The sequence below is a fragment of the Parambassis ranga genome, chromosome 21, assembly GCF_900634625.1.
Source record: "Parambassis ranga chromosome 21, fParRan2.1, whole genome shotgun sequence".
Classification (NCBI taxonomy): Eukaryota; Metazoa; Chordata; class Actinopteri; family Ambassidae; genus Parambassis; species Parambassis ranga.
The window spans coordinates 20,930,265-20,946,625 of NC_041041.1; the positions used below are offsets into that span (position 1 = coordinate 20,930,265).

At 39.5% G+C, this 16,361-nt stretch overlaps 3 protein-coding genes across 8 annotated transcripts; 2 read left to right on the forward strand and 1 right to left on the reverse strand.

Moving 5' to 3' along the window:
- Positions 1–1,579: 1,579 nt before the first annotated feature.
- Positions 1,580–6,479, forward strand: LOC114426232 (UDP-glucuronosyltransferase-like). Its single transcript, XM_028393495.1, has 5 exons — positions 1,580–2,449; positions 2,930–3,061; positions 3,633–3,720; positions 3,795–4,014; positions 4,846–6,479. Exons 1-5 carry the CDS (start codon positions 1,580–1,582, stop codon positions 5,126–5,128), a joined length of 1,593 nt encoding a protein of 530 aa, XP_028249296.1. The 3' UTR covers positions 5,129–6,479.
- Positions 6,480–6,773: 294 nt separating this feature from the next.
- Positions 6,774–11,771, forward strand: LOC114426390 (granzyme B-like). 6 transcript variants are annotated; one of them, XM_028393765.1, is made up of 5 exons: positions 6,774–6,873; positions 6,969–7,116; positions 7,283–7,424; positions 7,606–7,872; positions 7,983–8,245. In XM_028393765.1, the coding sequence occupies exons 1-5, from the start codon at positions 6,822–6,824 to the stop codon at positions 8,133–8,135; spliced, it is 762 nt and encodes a 253-aa protein (XP_028249566.1). In that variant the 5' UTR covers positions 6,774–6,821; the 3' UTR covers positions 8,136–8,245. The 6 variants fall into 6 exon arrangements, with proteins under 6 accessions (XP_028249566.1, XP_028249569.1, XP_028249568.1 ...); XM_028393768.1 differs by having other exon boundaries at positions 7,286–7,424; XM_028393767.1 differs by lacking the exons at positions 6,969–7,116; positions 7,283–7,424; positions 7,606–7,872; positions 7,983–8,245 and adding exons at positions 10,596–10,743; positions 10,910–11,051; positions 11,228–11,494; positions 11,595–11,771 and having other exon boundaries at positions 6,783–6,873.
- rabl3 (RAB, member of RAS oncogene family-like 3) lies at positions 11,047–16,288 on the reverse strand. Its single transcript, XM_028393773.1, has 8 exons — positions 16,225–16,288; positions 15,516–15,607; positions 13,709–13,838; positions 13,505–13,619; positions 13,274–13,424; positions 12,539–12,610; positions 12,275–12,313; positions 11,047–12,121 (listed from the first exon to the last, which is right to left on the reverse strand). Exons 1-8 carry the CDS (start codon positions 16,268–16,270, stop codon positions 12,065–12,067), a joined length of 702 nt encoding a protein of 233 aa, XP_028249574.1. The 5' UTR covers positions 16,271–16,288; the 3' UTR covers positions 11,047–12,064.
- Positions 16,289–16,361: the final 73 nt, after the last annotated feature.

The window sequence follows — 16,361 nt, forward strand, 5'->3', positions numbered from 1 at the left end:
CCGAGGAGCAGCACAGAACGCCACAGGAGGTCCTTCCTGCCAGTGGCCATCAGACTGTATAACTCCTCCCCTTTCTGTAGGGAGAAGAGCTAGTAGAACAAAAAATACCGATGAAATACAGCGATATAAAATACATTATGTACAGTCATACTGCTAATGATATATGTAACCTGTAAACCTGTAAGTTTTATCTTATCTTAAATTTACATCAGAAATACACGTCACAGAGGGTGTGTGATCTCTGATTAGGAGCCGACTCAAAGTGCCAACTTCCTGCTTCTGTGACTGCCCACTTCAGCTGTACTACTTCTTTATTTGGATTAACTGGTGCACAGTGGTCCAGTGGTTAGCAATGGTTAGCGACCGCAATTTCATACCGTATCATAATGCATTGTCTTTACGCACAGAGGATCTGTGCAGTTACATTACAGCTAATATTGCTGTAGATCAGCCTTTAATCCCCAGATGAGATTCTTATCTGGAGAATGAAAAAAAAAAATCCACTATGCTTTCTAGGGACCTTAAATTTCAGTACATTTTAGAAGGTCAACAGCATTATCTCTTCCAGTGCTTCAATTATTCTGCAAAATCTATACTCACATAACACAATGTCTACACTTTTTATAGGATCTAATAAAAGATTCCTCCTCCTCACAAATCCTTATTCACGCCTTTCTAGTGTCTCTTTCAGCATGATTTGTAAAAGCACACATTCCCTTGGCTGGAATCCACAGTTTCTTGTTTACACATTACAGAAGACATGAAAAAAAGACATGGTGAATGTGCTCCAAGAAAAAAAATGGTTATTCCTGTTATTCCTCTTGCAATCTGAACTAATAATTTCATCAAAAAAGCAAAGCAAGTTGTAACCAAAGGTAAAATTCCTCACATTACATAGCTGTTTTGATACTATCAACCTCCCCACCCCCTTCTCCCCCATAGACAGGGGTGGTGGTTTCCTATTACAGATGGCTTCGCACGCCACCAGCCTTTTTTTTACAATGGTAGAAGCTTTACGTGCGTGTGAGTAGAGAGTGAAAAAAAAAATGGGAGGCCGATCGCCCGTTAGGCACGCATGTGTCTGTTTGAAGGAGGAAAGGCAGCCAGAGTAAACACAGGACTTTGCACAGATTGGTGGGCAGGAAAGACATCGCCACCATGACTTGCAAGTCTTACTGACCACTACGTTTTACAGCTTTAAAAAATAAACACAAAGAGAATTACTGCAAATTATAATATAACATAATAATATAATTAGTAAGGGATTGGTATGCTAAGTGTGCCAAGTGTGAGTGAATCCAGCAAGATGTTACAGGAAAGGAGAAAAGTCACATAAAGGAATGATTTACTAGAAGACAAATTCTGAATGCTAAACATCCCCCCACAATCCCACAATCCCACTGGGGAATCTCCACTCTCTGTTTTCCTGAAGTTATATAATAGCCTGACTGCAAATACAGCCTGAACTTCCTGCAGAACTTAAACACACACACACACTCACTCACGCACACACATAAAGCCACCTCCTAACAACAGGCAGCATTTACAACAAGCCAGCTTGCAGCGCAGAGAGGAGGCAATGAGGAGCGGGGTGTGGTTTTCTACACTGGGGCTGGTGGCTTCACTGGCTTGGCTATGCTGCCTTTCTCTGAGGCCCGTTGAGGGGGGGAAGGTGTTGGTAATGCCTGTGGATGGAAGCCACTGGCTTAGCATGAAGATACTAGTGAAGGAGCTCACCAGGCTGGGACATGAGGTTGTGGTGCTGGTGCCTGAAACCAGCCTGCTGATCCAGGGATCAGATAGCTACAAGACTGAGATCTACAAGGTCCCTTTTACCAAAGATGAACTGGACAGCATTTTTAACCGGCTAAGGGAAGGAGTTTTCAAGCAGCCACCGGGAATTGAAGATTTATTCGTCAATGTGAGACGCTTGATCAACTTTACTTCAATCCAGGTGGAAGGCTGCGAGTATCTGCTAAACAATGAGCCGGTGATGAGCCGTCTGAAGTCAAAGGGGTTTGAAGTCATGCTTACTGACCCTTTCCTTCCCTGCGGCCCCATCCTGGCTCACATCTTGTCCATTCCAGCTGTTTATTTCCTGCGTGGGCTTCCCTGTGAGCTGGACCTAAAGGCAGCCCAGTGCCCTTCTCCTCGTTCCTACGTCCCTGTTTTCTTCTCTGGTAACACAGACATTATGACCTTCCCGCAGAGAGTCAAGAACTTCATGATGTCTTTTTTGGAATCCTACTTGTGCAAAGTTATGTACGTCCACTTTGATGATCTGGTCAGCAGGTATATAGAACGTGGCATGACCTTTAAAGACCTTGTAAGCCAAGGAGCCATGTGGCTTCTTAGATATGACTTTACTTTTGATTGGCCTAAACCTATCATGCCAAACATGGCTTTTATTGGAGGGATCAACTGCGCAAAGAAAGCTCCTCTGCCAGCGGTGAGTGTCTGAATAAATGTGTAAACAAATGTCACATGTGGAAACGCTTAAGGCAAATCACACACAAGCAGGCAAAATAGTGTGCTACTGTTTTCTTTCACAGTGGGGAGGTTTAACTGAATTTACCAGCATGAGGGGGGTGCTTCAGGAGCAAAAGATTACTGGTTGAGCATGTAGATGACTGATATTGATACAGATTGTTGATATTGATCAAGAATTGGCTGTTGAAGTCTTGAAGAAAAACTGGTTTGCCTGAAGGATTCAGAGAAATGTGATCCAGGGAAAAGCAGATTTCATTAGTCAGCATAATCTAAGAGGAGACATGAGGGGGGGCCTTGTTATATCAACAGCAAAAGCATGTTTACATAAGACGTGTATTACATACAGTGATAAATTCTTTGTGTATGCCTTGTAGAAATGATGTAATTGTTTGCACATTGTTTGAGATTGCTTTGTGTGTTTTCTCCATTCACCCTGCAGGACTTGGAGGAATTTGTCAACGGCTCAGGAGACGACGGCTTTATTGTCTTTACCCTGGGTTCAATGGTGTCCAACATGCCTGAGGAGAAAGCGAAAACGTTCTTTGATGCTTTTCGTCAGATTCCCCAAAGGGTAATGATAAATTAATTAAATCACTTCTCCCACATCCAACCCCTTTATGAGCATAGCAAATATTTAAAGATCAGCCAGAGATTTTCAGAGTCTGTGAGGTCTAATCAGGTCAAACATAGGACTTTGCTCCCTGCTTTCCATTGCTGTAGACCCGCCAAACTCTCCATTCACTGCATTTTATATAGCCATAACAAATCTCATTGGTGCATTTACATCTAAAAAAAACCTTGCCAGAGAAATAGAAAAATAAGAAAATATTTTTTTTAAGTCTTCTGTTCAGGTACTGTCAAAAACCAGGAAGTACAACCACAAGCACAAACACATCACTACAATCCATACACTGGATCCCTGTCGGTCAAAACATGGCTGCTTGTACATAAATGTCCTTATAGCTCAGCACCCACATACATCTGTGACATGTTTGTACTAGGTACATAAACCTTTAGGAATCCTGAGGACATCTTGGATGGGCCTGCTAGTTGTTCCAAAAGTTAGAATTAAACATGTTTCAGTTTCATGCAGCAAAAAAAACTACTACTAAGTGCCTGATGTGTGTGAATTTGTGTTTCAGGTTGTGTGGAGATACACCGGAACGCTACCTGACGACGCACCCAAAAATGTCCGAGTCATGAAGTGGTTACCTCAGAATGACCTCCTAGGTGTGTTGAGTCACTCACTAAACTCATACTTAAACAAAGTTCTTCTCTGTAACCTTGCCCGTTTCCTTCCACAGCCCATCCCAAGGCTAGACTCTTCATCACTCACGGAGGTACCCACGGTATCTACGAAGGCATCTGCAACGCTGTGCCCATGTTGATGTTTCCACTTTTTGGGGACCAGGGGGACAATGTACATCGCATGGTGGTCCGCGGTGTTGCAGAGAAGCTCAGTATGCATGATGTGTCGACTGAAACGCTGCTGGCTGCACTAAATAAAATCATCCATGACAAAAGGTAAGAGAACAGGCTGTGCCAATGAAACTGGATTTCATGCTTTCGTACAGTGTCTCAGAGTTTCAAAAGCATCTCTACGTGTCGCCCCGATGGTAGCCGAAAATGGGGCAGTAATTATTTTCCTTGTGAAATGTGCTTAAATTTTATAAATGTATGCATTGTAACGTAATCTTTATCTGATTTTAATGGCTTTTTTAATAGCAGATTCTGACGCAATTAAAAACCTAACACCAGCTTGTGGTGTTAGGGGGGATTCAGACCTCAGACTTCTGATGAAAGGTCCATCACGTTACACCCGCACCCCACCGAATGATGTTAATTTACCACAATGTCTCATCTTGTGAAATATGTCCATATGTTCAATTAGCATAAACGTAACCATGTGTCGTGCCTTGCGCATGTGGCAGCAGAGCTGATGCCACCAGTCCAATTGAAGCTGACCAATCATTTGAGTTCACTTCTGATATATAGACTCTACTGAATTGCGCTCCTAAAACAGCTCTGCATACTGATTTATGTACGAAATCTAATCCATTTACTAGTAGTGAATGCGATGTAAGAAAAATTTATGTGCTGATGTAAAATGGAAAGAAAAAAAATAGTTGTGTTATCTGTTGTCCACCCACACAGGTGTTTTCCCTCATGCTGCCTCATATCTGGCCTGTGTGGACGTGCACAAAGTGTTCTTTCCTTTGTTAAATATGTTGCTTTTTTATGACGTCCCACACATTTTTATTTCTGGATTCTGCTGTTATTTCACTTCACCACTTCATTTAGTCATAACGATTGTACAGCAGTTCCAATAACAAATTACATGACTTCTTTTCCCAGTTACAAAGAGAAGATAGATGAGCTGTCAGCAGTGCACCATGACCGTCCCGTTCAGCCCTTGGACCTGGCTGTTTTCTGGATGGAGTTCGTCATGAGGCACAAAGGAGCCTCACATCTAAGAGTAGCTGCGCATGATTTGAACTGGATCCAGTACCATAACCTGGACGTCTTTGGCTTTCTAGTTATCATTCTAATAACCGTCGTCGGGCTGACACTGAAATGCTGCATATTTTGCACTCGCAAGTGTTGCAAAAAGGGAACTGCAAAAAGAAAATCTGAGTAGCACTACTATGCAACATAGTTCTATGTTTTCAAAAGGTTGTAACCATGCTGTGAAATATATGTACTGTATTCACTTTGTATGTGCCTTACCACACTGAATGTATCACATATATGAAAACTAAATGCTGGTAATGATTGAATGATGCTCAACACAATTTTTAAAGTTTTCAATAAAGTTTGAAAGTTTTTTTTTTTTTTTAACAAACTGAATTATTTGTGCTATTTTTTTTAACAAGTTGGAACAATCACTGCCTTAATATGCCTGTAAACTGTGGTTCTTTTTTTAAGAGTGTTAGCAAAGGGGGCTTTTTTCTCTAAGACCCTCTGGCTGCCGTGACAACTCAAAAACAAAATGTAAATGCCTCACCTAACAGCCAATTATCTCACTCCTGAAGAATGTGAGAAGCCCTTACTTTTTTGTCTCCTTTTTGGCTCTACCTCCAGGACTGCAACAGAAAAGATGTGTTCAAAGGTCAAAGCAGAAACGTAAATTCTGTCTAGTCACTGCAAATGCATGTTGTGTAGCTCCCTTTACAGTCTACAATTTGTATACTAGTCTTTTGTATGTGCATATGCCACTTCTGCTGTGTTGAATAGACTCTCTGTTAGCGTTGCGAGCTGGGATAATGCTAATAGCAACCTCTTATCTACTGTTGTGGCATTGAGAATGGCTTCCTGTTCTCCAGGAAACTGCTCAATATAAACAAAGGGTTTGCATTGTGCATACTGCACAGATGGTCACTGAATAGTAAAAAAAAACCTGCATAAGAAGCTGATAAAACTAGACTTTTTAATAACTGTTCTCAAATAAAAACAGGAAAGAGAGCTGGGACTTCTGGCACTACCACAAGTCCTAGACCCTGAGGAAGACATGTCACATCAGAGCTATTAAAATTCACATCATGATGGGAACATAAAATATGTCAATCTGTCACTTTGTTAGAGAAGCAGGATTTGCATGCAGCTTATCAGCTCCCTTCTAAACGCTGCTCCATGATAGCCCTGTGTCACGTCCTGATAGTTCATCTATTCTGAACAGTTCATGCATTACACTGTGTGTAGGTTTTCTACCTCATAACATATTTGACCAAAGTCCACAAAGAGAGTAATGTGGTTTTGCAAGCACCTCCACCAGGCAACTCCTTATCAGACTCAGTGGAATAGTCATTTTAAATAATGTACTATTGATGTATATGTTTAAAAAAGACAAAAGGTCACATAATGGTTGGCCTACAGGAACAAACAGGAACAAACCACAGGGGATAGAGTGTGTTATTACTACTTGTAAAGTGTAAAGTGAGAGCTGTTAAGTACCTTTGTTCACCCTGTGGTTATTATGGCCCTAACACACAGTTTCCGTTTGGCCCTTTACCCTTCTTCTTTGTTTAGGGTAAAGGTAGTCAACCTGCAATAAACAAAATCTGTCTATTGAAAAGGTTGTTTTATTTTTAAGCACAGATTTTTGTACCTAATATATATATACACAAAAATGTATGATACAAACTAACACAATGATATTATTGATGTCTAACTGGTATCTCACCCTTGCAGCAGTAAGCAATGAGTGATGTCCTGCCTGTGCATGCAATTTTTTTGATACCTGCCCACAAAGTTTCGGTTGTGGGAGTTGGTAGGTGACTACAAAAGGTGGTAGGGGGGCTCTGCAAGCCTCATTGTTCAGCTTCTGTACAACCATGATCCACCTTTACTGCATCATTAACATCCTCATGCTGGTCTCCCTCACTGGTAAGATCAGGACAAACTTTTTTTTGTTTTGTTTTTTTTTTTGTATCTGTAAATTCATCATTTGAATTCATGTTGCTTTTTTCTTCTCCTGTAAGGGGCTTCTGAGAGCAGCATAATCAATGGAAATGTTTCTAAGCCTCATTCCAGACCCTACATGGCTTCACTCCAGATTCGAGGATGGCATACATGTGGTGGGATACTCATTCGAGAGGACTTCGTCCTAACTGCAGCCCACTGTAAAAAGTGAGTTTATTTTGTTTCAAAGCAAAATATTCATGTCACAGTAGTTGCTAATAAGTAGAAAATATTAACTGATTTGTGGAATTGACTTGATATTTGTGATATTCCACCGCTGATTTATATTATACAAGGTCCAAATGAATGTCTTCCATTTGTTTTTTTTTTTTAGTAGTAGTGAACCCATCACGGTGGTACTTGGTGCACACAACATCACGAAAAATGAGACAAGTCAGCAACGGATCAAAGTGGCCAAGTACTACAAACATCCAAAATACACAGGAAAGTTTGATTATGACATCATGCTGCTGAAGGTAAATATAATTTGTGCAAAAACGTTTCATTTAATTTATAATGCCTGGTTCAGAGTTAAGCTGTATGATTTCATACATTTGAAGGGAATGGCTTTAACAGTGTTGCTTTTAGGGAGCATAAACATGAACTATTTATAAACAGAAGAAACTATAACTGTTGTGATTTCTCTATTTTTTTCAGTTACAAAAAAAAGCCGCACTGAATCGTTATGTGAAGTCCATCGGACTACCAAAGAAAAATGGGGAAATTCCTGCTAACATTAAATGTGACGTTGCCGGCTGGGGAAGAACTGGAGCCAATGAGCTCGTATCAGATGTTCTGAGAGAGGCCAAGGAGACGATGCAGTTCAGCACAGAGTGTAAATACAAGTGGAAGGAATACTTCAACTCTGAACACATGATCTGTACCAGGTTTGGTAAAAAGGGCAAAAAGGGAGGAGTTTGCCAGGTAATCAAACAAATACGCACCTGACCATTTCAGATGTTTTTATTGTATCTATATCAATTTATGAAAATCTTTTTCTTTTCAATAAAGTCTCTGTTGCCTTTTTCCTCCAGGGTGATTCTGGTGGACCGATTATGTGCAACAACAAGCCTCAAGGTATAACAGCATTTACCAACCTTAAGGATTGTAGTGATACAAAGTATCCTCACGTCTTCACCAAGATCAATTACTTTCTCCCGTGGATTAAAGAAAAGATGAAGCAATAGGGCAAAGTTGCATAAGCCACCATTCAGAGGCCAGGGACACTGTCCTTTCTTTACTTATTATTGATGCATAGTGAAAAAACACACAAAAAAAGTCTACAATTAAAAAAAAAATGCTGAATCATGTTTTTCTCAACTTTGCTTTTTTTCTAACTGTGCCTTTTTTAATCATCTTTATACCTAATTATTAATTAAACTTTATCTTTTAAACTGCACTTTGTGTATGCTCCCTTTTTTGTGCAGAGCAGTGCTATCAGTGTTTTGTCACCTGCTTTATCACAACAGTACAAAGACACAAGTTTACCTACCTACTAGATAATCTAATAATAATTCATAATGGGTTCAACATTACAAAATGACAATGGGAACATAAATAAATCTGTTCATACTTAATCATAATAGAAGCCAGATGTACTTGTATTATGTCATATGTTTGATTGTTATACATGCTATTGTACCTGTAAAAAGATTTCTACTGGAGTTTAACATTGCTACAAAGCTGATAGGTCACATTCATATGCCCTATGGCTCCATCTACTGGACCGTAAAAGAAAAAACTGCACATAGCTTGCAGCTTAAACACAGGGGACACAGTGTATTATTAATATGTGTTGCTCAAATTGAGATTTGTTCACACTGCAGTTATTATGGCCTTAATACACAGGTTCCATTTGACACTCTAACCTTCTTCTTCCTTTAGAGTAAAATTAGTGAACCTGCAGCAAAGAATCTGTCAAACAAAATTGTCTGTGTAAAAGGTTTGTCTCATTTTAAAAAGGATCTAAATGATCTGAATAATTTCCAACTACGATACAAACAAATCACCATGCTACACCTGTGATATGATTCATGTTATAAGAGTGTCACAGCAGCATAAATTCTTTCTTTCTTTTTTTAAGCAGGATGTAGAAAGTACTAAATAAAGAAATACAAGGAATAGCAAAAGTCAAACAGGAAGCATGTGATGAGCTGTATGCCAGGTTAGACTCAAGGGAAAGAGAGAAGGACTTGTACAGATTAGAGAGACAGCAAGACAGAGATGGGAAGGATGTGCAGCAGGTAAGGGTGATTAAAGATAAAGATAGAGAGGTGCTAACAAGTCAGAGAGGAGATGGAATGAGATTTTTAAAAGGGGCTGATGAACGAGAAAAATGAAAGGGAAAGAAGAGAGGAAGAGGTGAATATTGTAGAGCAGAAAGTAGCAAAGATTAGAAAGCATGAAGTAAGTAATGCTCTTATGGGGGATGAAGAGTGGAAAGGCTGTTGGCCCTGATGACATTACCTGTGGAGGTGTGGAAGTGTTTAGGAGAGACAGCAGTAGAGTTCCTAAGTAGTTTGAGAAGATGTCTGAGGAATGGAGAAGTGTTCTAGTGCCAATCTTCAACAACAAAGGTGATGTGCAGAGTTTAAGCAACTACATAATTATCAAGTAGATAAGCCACATAATAAAGCTATAGGAGAGGGAAGTAGAGGCTAGGGTAAGAAAGAAAGTGGATATTTCTGAGCAGCAGTATGGCTTCATGCCCAGAAAGAACACCACTGATGCAATTTCTGTACTGAGAATGTTAACAGAGAAGTACTGAGATGATCAGAAGGAGCTGCATTGCGTCTTTGTTGATGACCGGGTGCCAAAAGAGAGGCGATGGTGCTGTATGAGGAAGTCAGGAGTAGCAGAGAAGTACATCAGAGTATGACAGTAGTGATATGTGGTGTAGGTCAGACAGAAGAGTTCAAGGTGGAGATGTGTACAAGGCAGTAGTGAGAGGTATGCTGTCTGGTTTAGAGACTGTGGCAGTAGGAAAAGACAAGAGGCAGAGCTGGAGGTAGCAGAGATGAAGACTTTGAGGTACTCTTTAGGAGTGATGAGGATGGACAGGATTAGGTACAAGTACATGAGAGGGACAGCTCAGGTTGTCTGTTTTGGGAACAAAATCCGAAAGGATAGATTGAGATGGTTTGGACATGTGCAGAGGAGAGATAGTGGTTATATTGGTAGAAAGATGTTGGAAATGGAGCTGCTAGGCAAGAGGTCAACAGGAAGGCCAAAGAGGAGATCTATGAATGAGCTAAGAGAGGACATGAAGGTAGCTGGAGTGAGAGAAGATCCAGAGGATAGAGTTAGGTGAAAACAGATGCTACAAAGTAGAAGGAGAAAGAAGTGCAACACAAACATGTATCTCACCCTTGCAGCAGTAAGCAATGTGTGATGCCTGTGCATGAAATGGTTTTGATACCTGCCCACAAAGTTTCCGTTGTGGGAGTTGGTAGGTGACTACAAAAGGTGGTAGGGGGGCTCTGCAAGCCTCATTGTTCAGCTTCTGTACAACCATGATCCACCTATACTGCATCATTAACATTCTCATGCTGGTCTCCCTCACTGGTAAGATCAAGCCAAATGTATTTTTTTTATATATATGTAAATTCATCATTTGAATTCATGTTGCTTTTTTCTTCTCCTGTAAGGGGCTTCTGAGAGCAGCATAATCAATGGAAAGGTTTCTAAGCCTAATTCCAAACCCTACATGGCTTCACTCCAGATTCAAGGAGCGCATACATGTGGTGGGATACTCATTCGAGAGGACTTCGTCCTAACTGCAGCCCACTGTAAAAAGTGAGTTTATTTTGTTTCAAAGCAAAATATTCATGTCACAGTAGTTGCTAATAAGTAGAAAATATTAACTGATTTGTGGAATTGACTTGATATTTGTGATATTCCACCGCTGATTTATATTATACAAGGTCCAAATGAATGTCTTCCATTTGTTTTTTTTTTTTAGTAGTAGTGAACCCATCACGGTGGTACTTGGTGCACACAACATCAGCAAAAAGGAGAAAAGTCAGCAACGGATCAAAGTGGCCAAGTACTACAAACATCCAAAATACACAGGAAAGTTTGATTATGACATCATGCTGCTGAAGGTAAATATATTTTTATTCAACGCTTTAATTGATGTCTGGTTTGAAATTAAAGCGAAAGAGAAGAGAAAGAGAAGTGAGCGAGTGAGGTGTGAATGGTTTTACAATAGTGTCGCTTTATGAACGCACAGACACTATAACTACTTATAACTGTTGTGATTTCTCTATTTCTTTCACAGTTACAAAAAAAAGCCGCACTGAATCGTTATGTGAAGTCCATCGGACTACCAAAGAAAAATGGGGAAATTCCTGCTAACATTAAATGTGTCGTTGCCGGCTGGGGAAGAACTGGAGTCAATAAATCTGCATCAGACGTTCTGAGAGAGGCCACGGAGACGATTCAACTTAGCACAGAGTGTAACTATATGTGGAAGGAATACTTCATTCCTGCACGTATGATCTGCACCAAGTTTGGCAAAAAGGGCAAAAAGGGAGGGGTTTGCCAGGTAATTAAACAAATATGTATTCAATTTCACAGCTATTTTAAATTGTATTTATAAAAAATAAGAGGAATATAACAGCCTATTTGCTGCCTTTTTCCTCCAGGGTGATTCTGGTGGACCGATTATGTGCAACAACAAGCCTCAAGGTATAACAGCATTTACCAACCTTAAGGATTGTAGTGATACAAAGTATCCTCACGTCTTCACCAAGATCAATTACTTTCTCCCGTGGATTAAAGAAAAGATGAAGCAATAGGGCAAAGTTGCATAAGCCACCATTCAGAGGCCAGGGACACTGTCCTTTCTTTACTTATTATTGATGCATAGTGAAAACATTTAAAAAAAAAAAAAAAAATCATAAAAAAAGGTCTACAATAAAAAAAATGCTGAATCATGTTTTTCATATCTCTGCAATGTGTTTAAATAAACAATTTAAATTTGCAGTTTTATCATCTTTATACATAATGATTTAAATGAGTTAATGTTTAAACTCTTGTGGGTGGAGGGTGTGTCGCCTGTGAGTGTGATTGTAGCGTGAATGCCCACACGGCCAAACCACAGACTGCTGGCGCATCAGTCATAGTGCAAACTTTTGAAGTTGAATCGTTTTCTGTCTGTGAAACCTGTCATCTGAGAGAGGGGAAAAAAGAAAAAAAGGTCTGCTTAATTTACCTAAAATTTGCAGTCCTCATCGTAACTAAAATCTTATTTGTAAGTGGAATCAAAACACGGATGGCAGTCGTTTTTTTTTGTTAAAAAAAACAAAACAAAAAACAAACTCACCTGACTTGGATCTCTTGTGAAATATCTCTTCTCTATTACCTGTTAAGAGGTTTGACAGATCACTACATAGATTAAAAGGTAGACATGGGCATTGTTTTACAATAAATAATTCATATACATGTTGCAATATTAAGCAGAATATGTAGCAGAATGACATTTGTGTTTGATAAATTCCCCTCAGTAGACCACAGAGGTGTAGGTATGCACGTATGAATAATAGTCTCTATTAAAGACCAGTTACTGAGTAACGACTGGTTTTCTCACCTTGTCAAAGAACCTGCTAAGTTTCACAGCGTTTGATGTGCCTGCTGCAAGGTATCTTGGGTTAGTACAGTCCTGGGAAAACAAGACAGCACTTCAGCCACAAACCAAGACGTTTTTATAGGAGTGGTAAGTGAAAGCTTTGTCTGCATAATATGCGAAACATCAGAAAAAAAAAATAGTAAAAATAAATAAAAGCAATCCCGGTCAAAGTCCAAGAGGTTAAATTGAGGCAGCTCGACTCAAAGCCTTTTCTGAAGATGTTTAACCACTTCTTTTCTGAAGACATCCAGCTTCTATGAGTCCAGTTGTCTTGATTTAAACTCTTGGACATACCATGACCTGGATGAATGACAACATTCACAGACAACTCTGGTCAAACTTTAGCTGTGTCTTCTCTAGTTCTACCACTAGATGTCACTATAGTTAATTAAATAGCCTATTTTTTTAAGGCAGAGTCTAAAAACAGGATTTTAAGTACAGCTGGGTGGTACCCAGCAAGTGTGTGATAATATTATCTTATAATAACTTCACATTCTACAATTCAAATGAATTGCAAACCAACAACAGACGTAACATCACTCACTCCACCTCTATTAATGGACATAATTGCAGCTACTTCTTCTATGATTATTATGATTCATGTCACATTCTCATATCAGAAACTTATGTTTGAACACCATGACAACATACAGCAACGTGACAGAATCACATGAAAGAATGAAAAAGTTGACCTACAAGATTGATCTCTTCTGCGTTGAAGTCTTCAGACAAGAATGCTGTCCGGGTAAGAACTTCACTGCGTTTATTCTCTGGGATCTGGTCAAACTTGGTTCCAATCAGAAGCAAGGGCACTGGGTTTTCAGCAAACTGCTCTCTGTCATAATCGCTGCAGCAAGAAAAAAAATGAGCTGTCAGTTACATTAACATCTCTAACTGTGACATATCAATTTGTATTCAATGACTTACCCATTTGAGACAATGACTCCTGTTGGAGAGGAATCCTTGTTTAAAGCTTCTAGTGACCAGCGGTAGAGATTCTGGGAGGATTTCTTATTTGTCAAATCATGTACCAAGATAATTCCTGATTAAGAATGAACACAATATAAAAACATGTACAACAAATGTTAACATTTCAGATTTTTTTAATACAAAAATAAAATTTAACCTCACCATTAACTGAATTATAGAAGACAGCTCTAGTGCTTTTGACACTGCTGGCACTGCCAACAGATCCTCCAACATCCCAGAGTTCAATGTAAAAGGTCTTTTCTTCTGGGGTTCCCTCCTTATAGTCTTGAACCTGGAGTTAAATGATTATTGTGACACTTCATTTACTGTAAGTTTCTCACTTTTATCATTTGTTAAACTTTCTTAAGCATATATTGTGCAGATGGCACAGTTCTTTTAAGTATAAAAATACTATTAATTAAATAGGACCACAGCATAGGCGTAGCTGCCATTATATCAGAGGGGGACATGTCCCCCCACATTTTAAACGGCCCGTTTGGACCCCCCACATTTACTGAGCAGGAAACTCCACCTAACGCTGTTTCGATTGCTCATGAAAAAACTCAGTTCCACTTGGTTCATAAGAGAATAACCTCACCGCTGAAATCCACTCCATGTTTTCCTGGTTAGCACAGCGCTACAATACCGTTACTATAGTAACGGACCTAACAAAGCCAGTGGCTTTCTTTGGACGAGTGTAAAACACCGCAAAGAGAACCGTCAGTGCTGGTCGAAGCTGGAGGAGGTAACGTCAGTGTCATCCCACAAAGTCCAGCTCATACTGAAGCCTGACTGCTTTGTCACATGGCCCCAAGTGACGTTAGGTTGATGTTAAATCAACTTAGAAAAGTTGGGAGGAAGCTGCTGTTTACTGTCAGTTACAGTAGACGGTATTATTTGGCTGATGACATGTTGCCTTTTCTGCTCCCTCCCCACACACAATGGACATGAGGAGATTCCCAACAAAGACACAGAGAGTTAGAGTTGTTTTCAGCATTAACCCATATTGTAATAAGGCCAGGTTAGCTCCTGTTAGCCTGCTAGCTTCAGCCTCGCCTAGCCAGTGCACATAGCCACCTGCTCGTATTCTTATCAGCAAGAATAAAACACATGTGATGGACCATCAGGACACAGTGGAGCATTATATGAACAGGGAAACACTGATGTAGCGGGTAAGGCAGTGCATCATTATAAACAACACAAGGTTTGTTCTGAATTAAGCAGTTTTATAAGCAAGTTAGTATTTTTAGTGTTTCAGTATTATCTGCATTAAGCAGAGTTTTGTTCATGGTCCAACAACTTTTTGAAACTCAGATGATGAGAAGACCACTGTGTTCAATCAACATATGCTGATGTTATTTCATTGATGATATATATATTTTAAAGCTCACTTATATTGGTTTTTTTTTTTAAAAGTAAAGCACAATCTATCTCCTTCTCTCTGCTCCATATTTGAGATTGGTACTGAGAGTGAGTCAGAGGCAGGGCCATCATGTAGTGAGGCAGGGCCAGTGGAGGAAGTTCTACTGCTGAGGTGAGTGATGACGGGAAAACTTAATCAGGTGGACATGAGGGAAATTTGCCAGTTTTTTGTCTCTGTAAATGAGAGAAGGCCTCAGATATGGAGGCTTTGTATAATCTGTTAGTGTAGTAGCACCAGTGTGGTTGACAAAACTGTTGTTTCACTTGGAATTAGCTTCTGTTTGTCACCGTGTGTTGTTTTTGTTGAATCTGTCTCTGAAACAGTCATTAAGTGTTTACTTCTGTAGGGAAAATAGTTTAACAACCTGTTAAAATTGCAACTACTTCAAATTATCATATTATATTTCATAATATGTATGTACTGTTTTTCACCACCCACCCACAGAAGGTGTCCCCCCCACATTTTTAATGCTTCCTACGCCACTGGACCACAGAACATTTAGTTTTCTTTCTTAATAAAATTATGTAAATTAGGAGACTTGCTTACCCGTACATCCACAGAACAGCCAACGGTCCATGATGGATTTCCTAAAACTTGATTCTGGCAGAGAAGATGGACCAAGGAAGACTTTCCCACTCCTGCAAATGACAGATTAAATCATAATCAAATCTAATACAATAACGTCTGCATAATAGTTTTCCAAGCAGGTGGATGTACTGTAAGTGGCTATCAGTCAGTTTCGTTTTAGGTCAAGAGCTTTTAAAATCTGACTTGCAAGACAGCAAAGACTTCAAGACTCCGTTAGAATTTATGCCAATTTAATACAGCCTTTGTTTACATCATAAAAATACATTGTGTAGCATCAACACATATACAAAACAATCGGTTTTGTACCGTACCTTAATTCGGCAAACACTTTTATTTTAAATTTCAACATTTATTACCGCTTTTCAGTTTCAGACAAAGCTGTTTTGTTGTACGCGAACGCACCACTTGTGTCAGCCATTACTAAGCAAATGTTGCTATAAAATTAAGCGTTGCCTTCAATTTATCGTAACGCCATGACACGTACTCTATTTTGTACGTATGTTTTATTGAGCCAGTGCACCGGCATGAGAAGAGTTTCAGTTCGTTAAATATGAGATATTTGCTTTACAAACCAGACAAGCTTCGTCCAGAATAAATAAGCGTCTTAAAAAATAAATAAGACGCGTCCATACAAGGGTCCAGGTAAGAAAGAAGGTGCTTAACTTACCGGAATCTCCCAAAACTAATACTTTTACCCTGTCAAGAGAAGCCATTTTTTGTGACAGTGGTGACCCGGAAGCAAACAGTACATCGCCCGCCCATAAATGTCCTTTCTTTAATATGATTGGTTCAAAAACATTCTGT

Coding starts and splice junctions, on each gene's coding strand:
- LOC114426232 (XM_028393495.1), top strand. CDS start 1,580: ATGAGGAGCGGGGTGTGGTTTTCTACACTGGGGCTGGTGGCTTCACTG. Junction 2,450..2,929: donor AGAAAGCTCCTCTGCCAGCG/GTGAGTGTCTGA, acceptor TTCACCCTGCAG/GACTTGGAGGAATTTGTCAA. Junction 3,721..3,794: donor ACCTCAGAATGACCTCCTAG/GTGTGTTGAGTC, acceptor TTCCTTCCACAG/CCCATCCCAAGGCTAGACTC.
- LOC114426390 (XM_028393765.1), top strand. CDS start 6,822: ATGATCCACCTTTACTGCATCATTAACATCCTCATGCTGGTCTCCCTC. Junction 6,874..6,968: donor CATGCTGGTCTCCCTCACTG/GTAAGATCAGGA, acceptor TTCTCCTGTAAG/GGGCTTCTGAGAGCAGCATA. Junction 7,117..7,282: donor ACTGCAGCCCACTGTAAAAA/GTGAGTTTATTT, acceptor TTTTTTTTTTAG/TAGTAGTGAACCCATCACGG.
- rabl3 (XM_028393773.1), bottom strand. CDS start 16,270: ATGGCTTCTCTTGACAGGGTAAAAGTATTAGTTTTGGGAGATTCCG. Junction 13,425..13,504: donor GGAGTCATTGTCTCAAATGG/GTAAGTCATTGA, acceptor TTCTTGCTGCAG/CGATTATGACAGAGAGCAGT. Junction 12,314..12,538: donor TTAGCAGGTTCTTTGACAAG/GTGAGAAAACCA, acceptor ACCTCTTAACAG/GTAATAGAGAAGAGATATTT.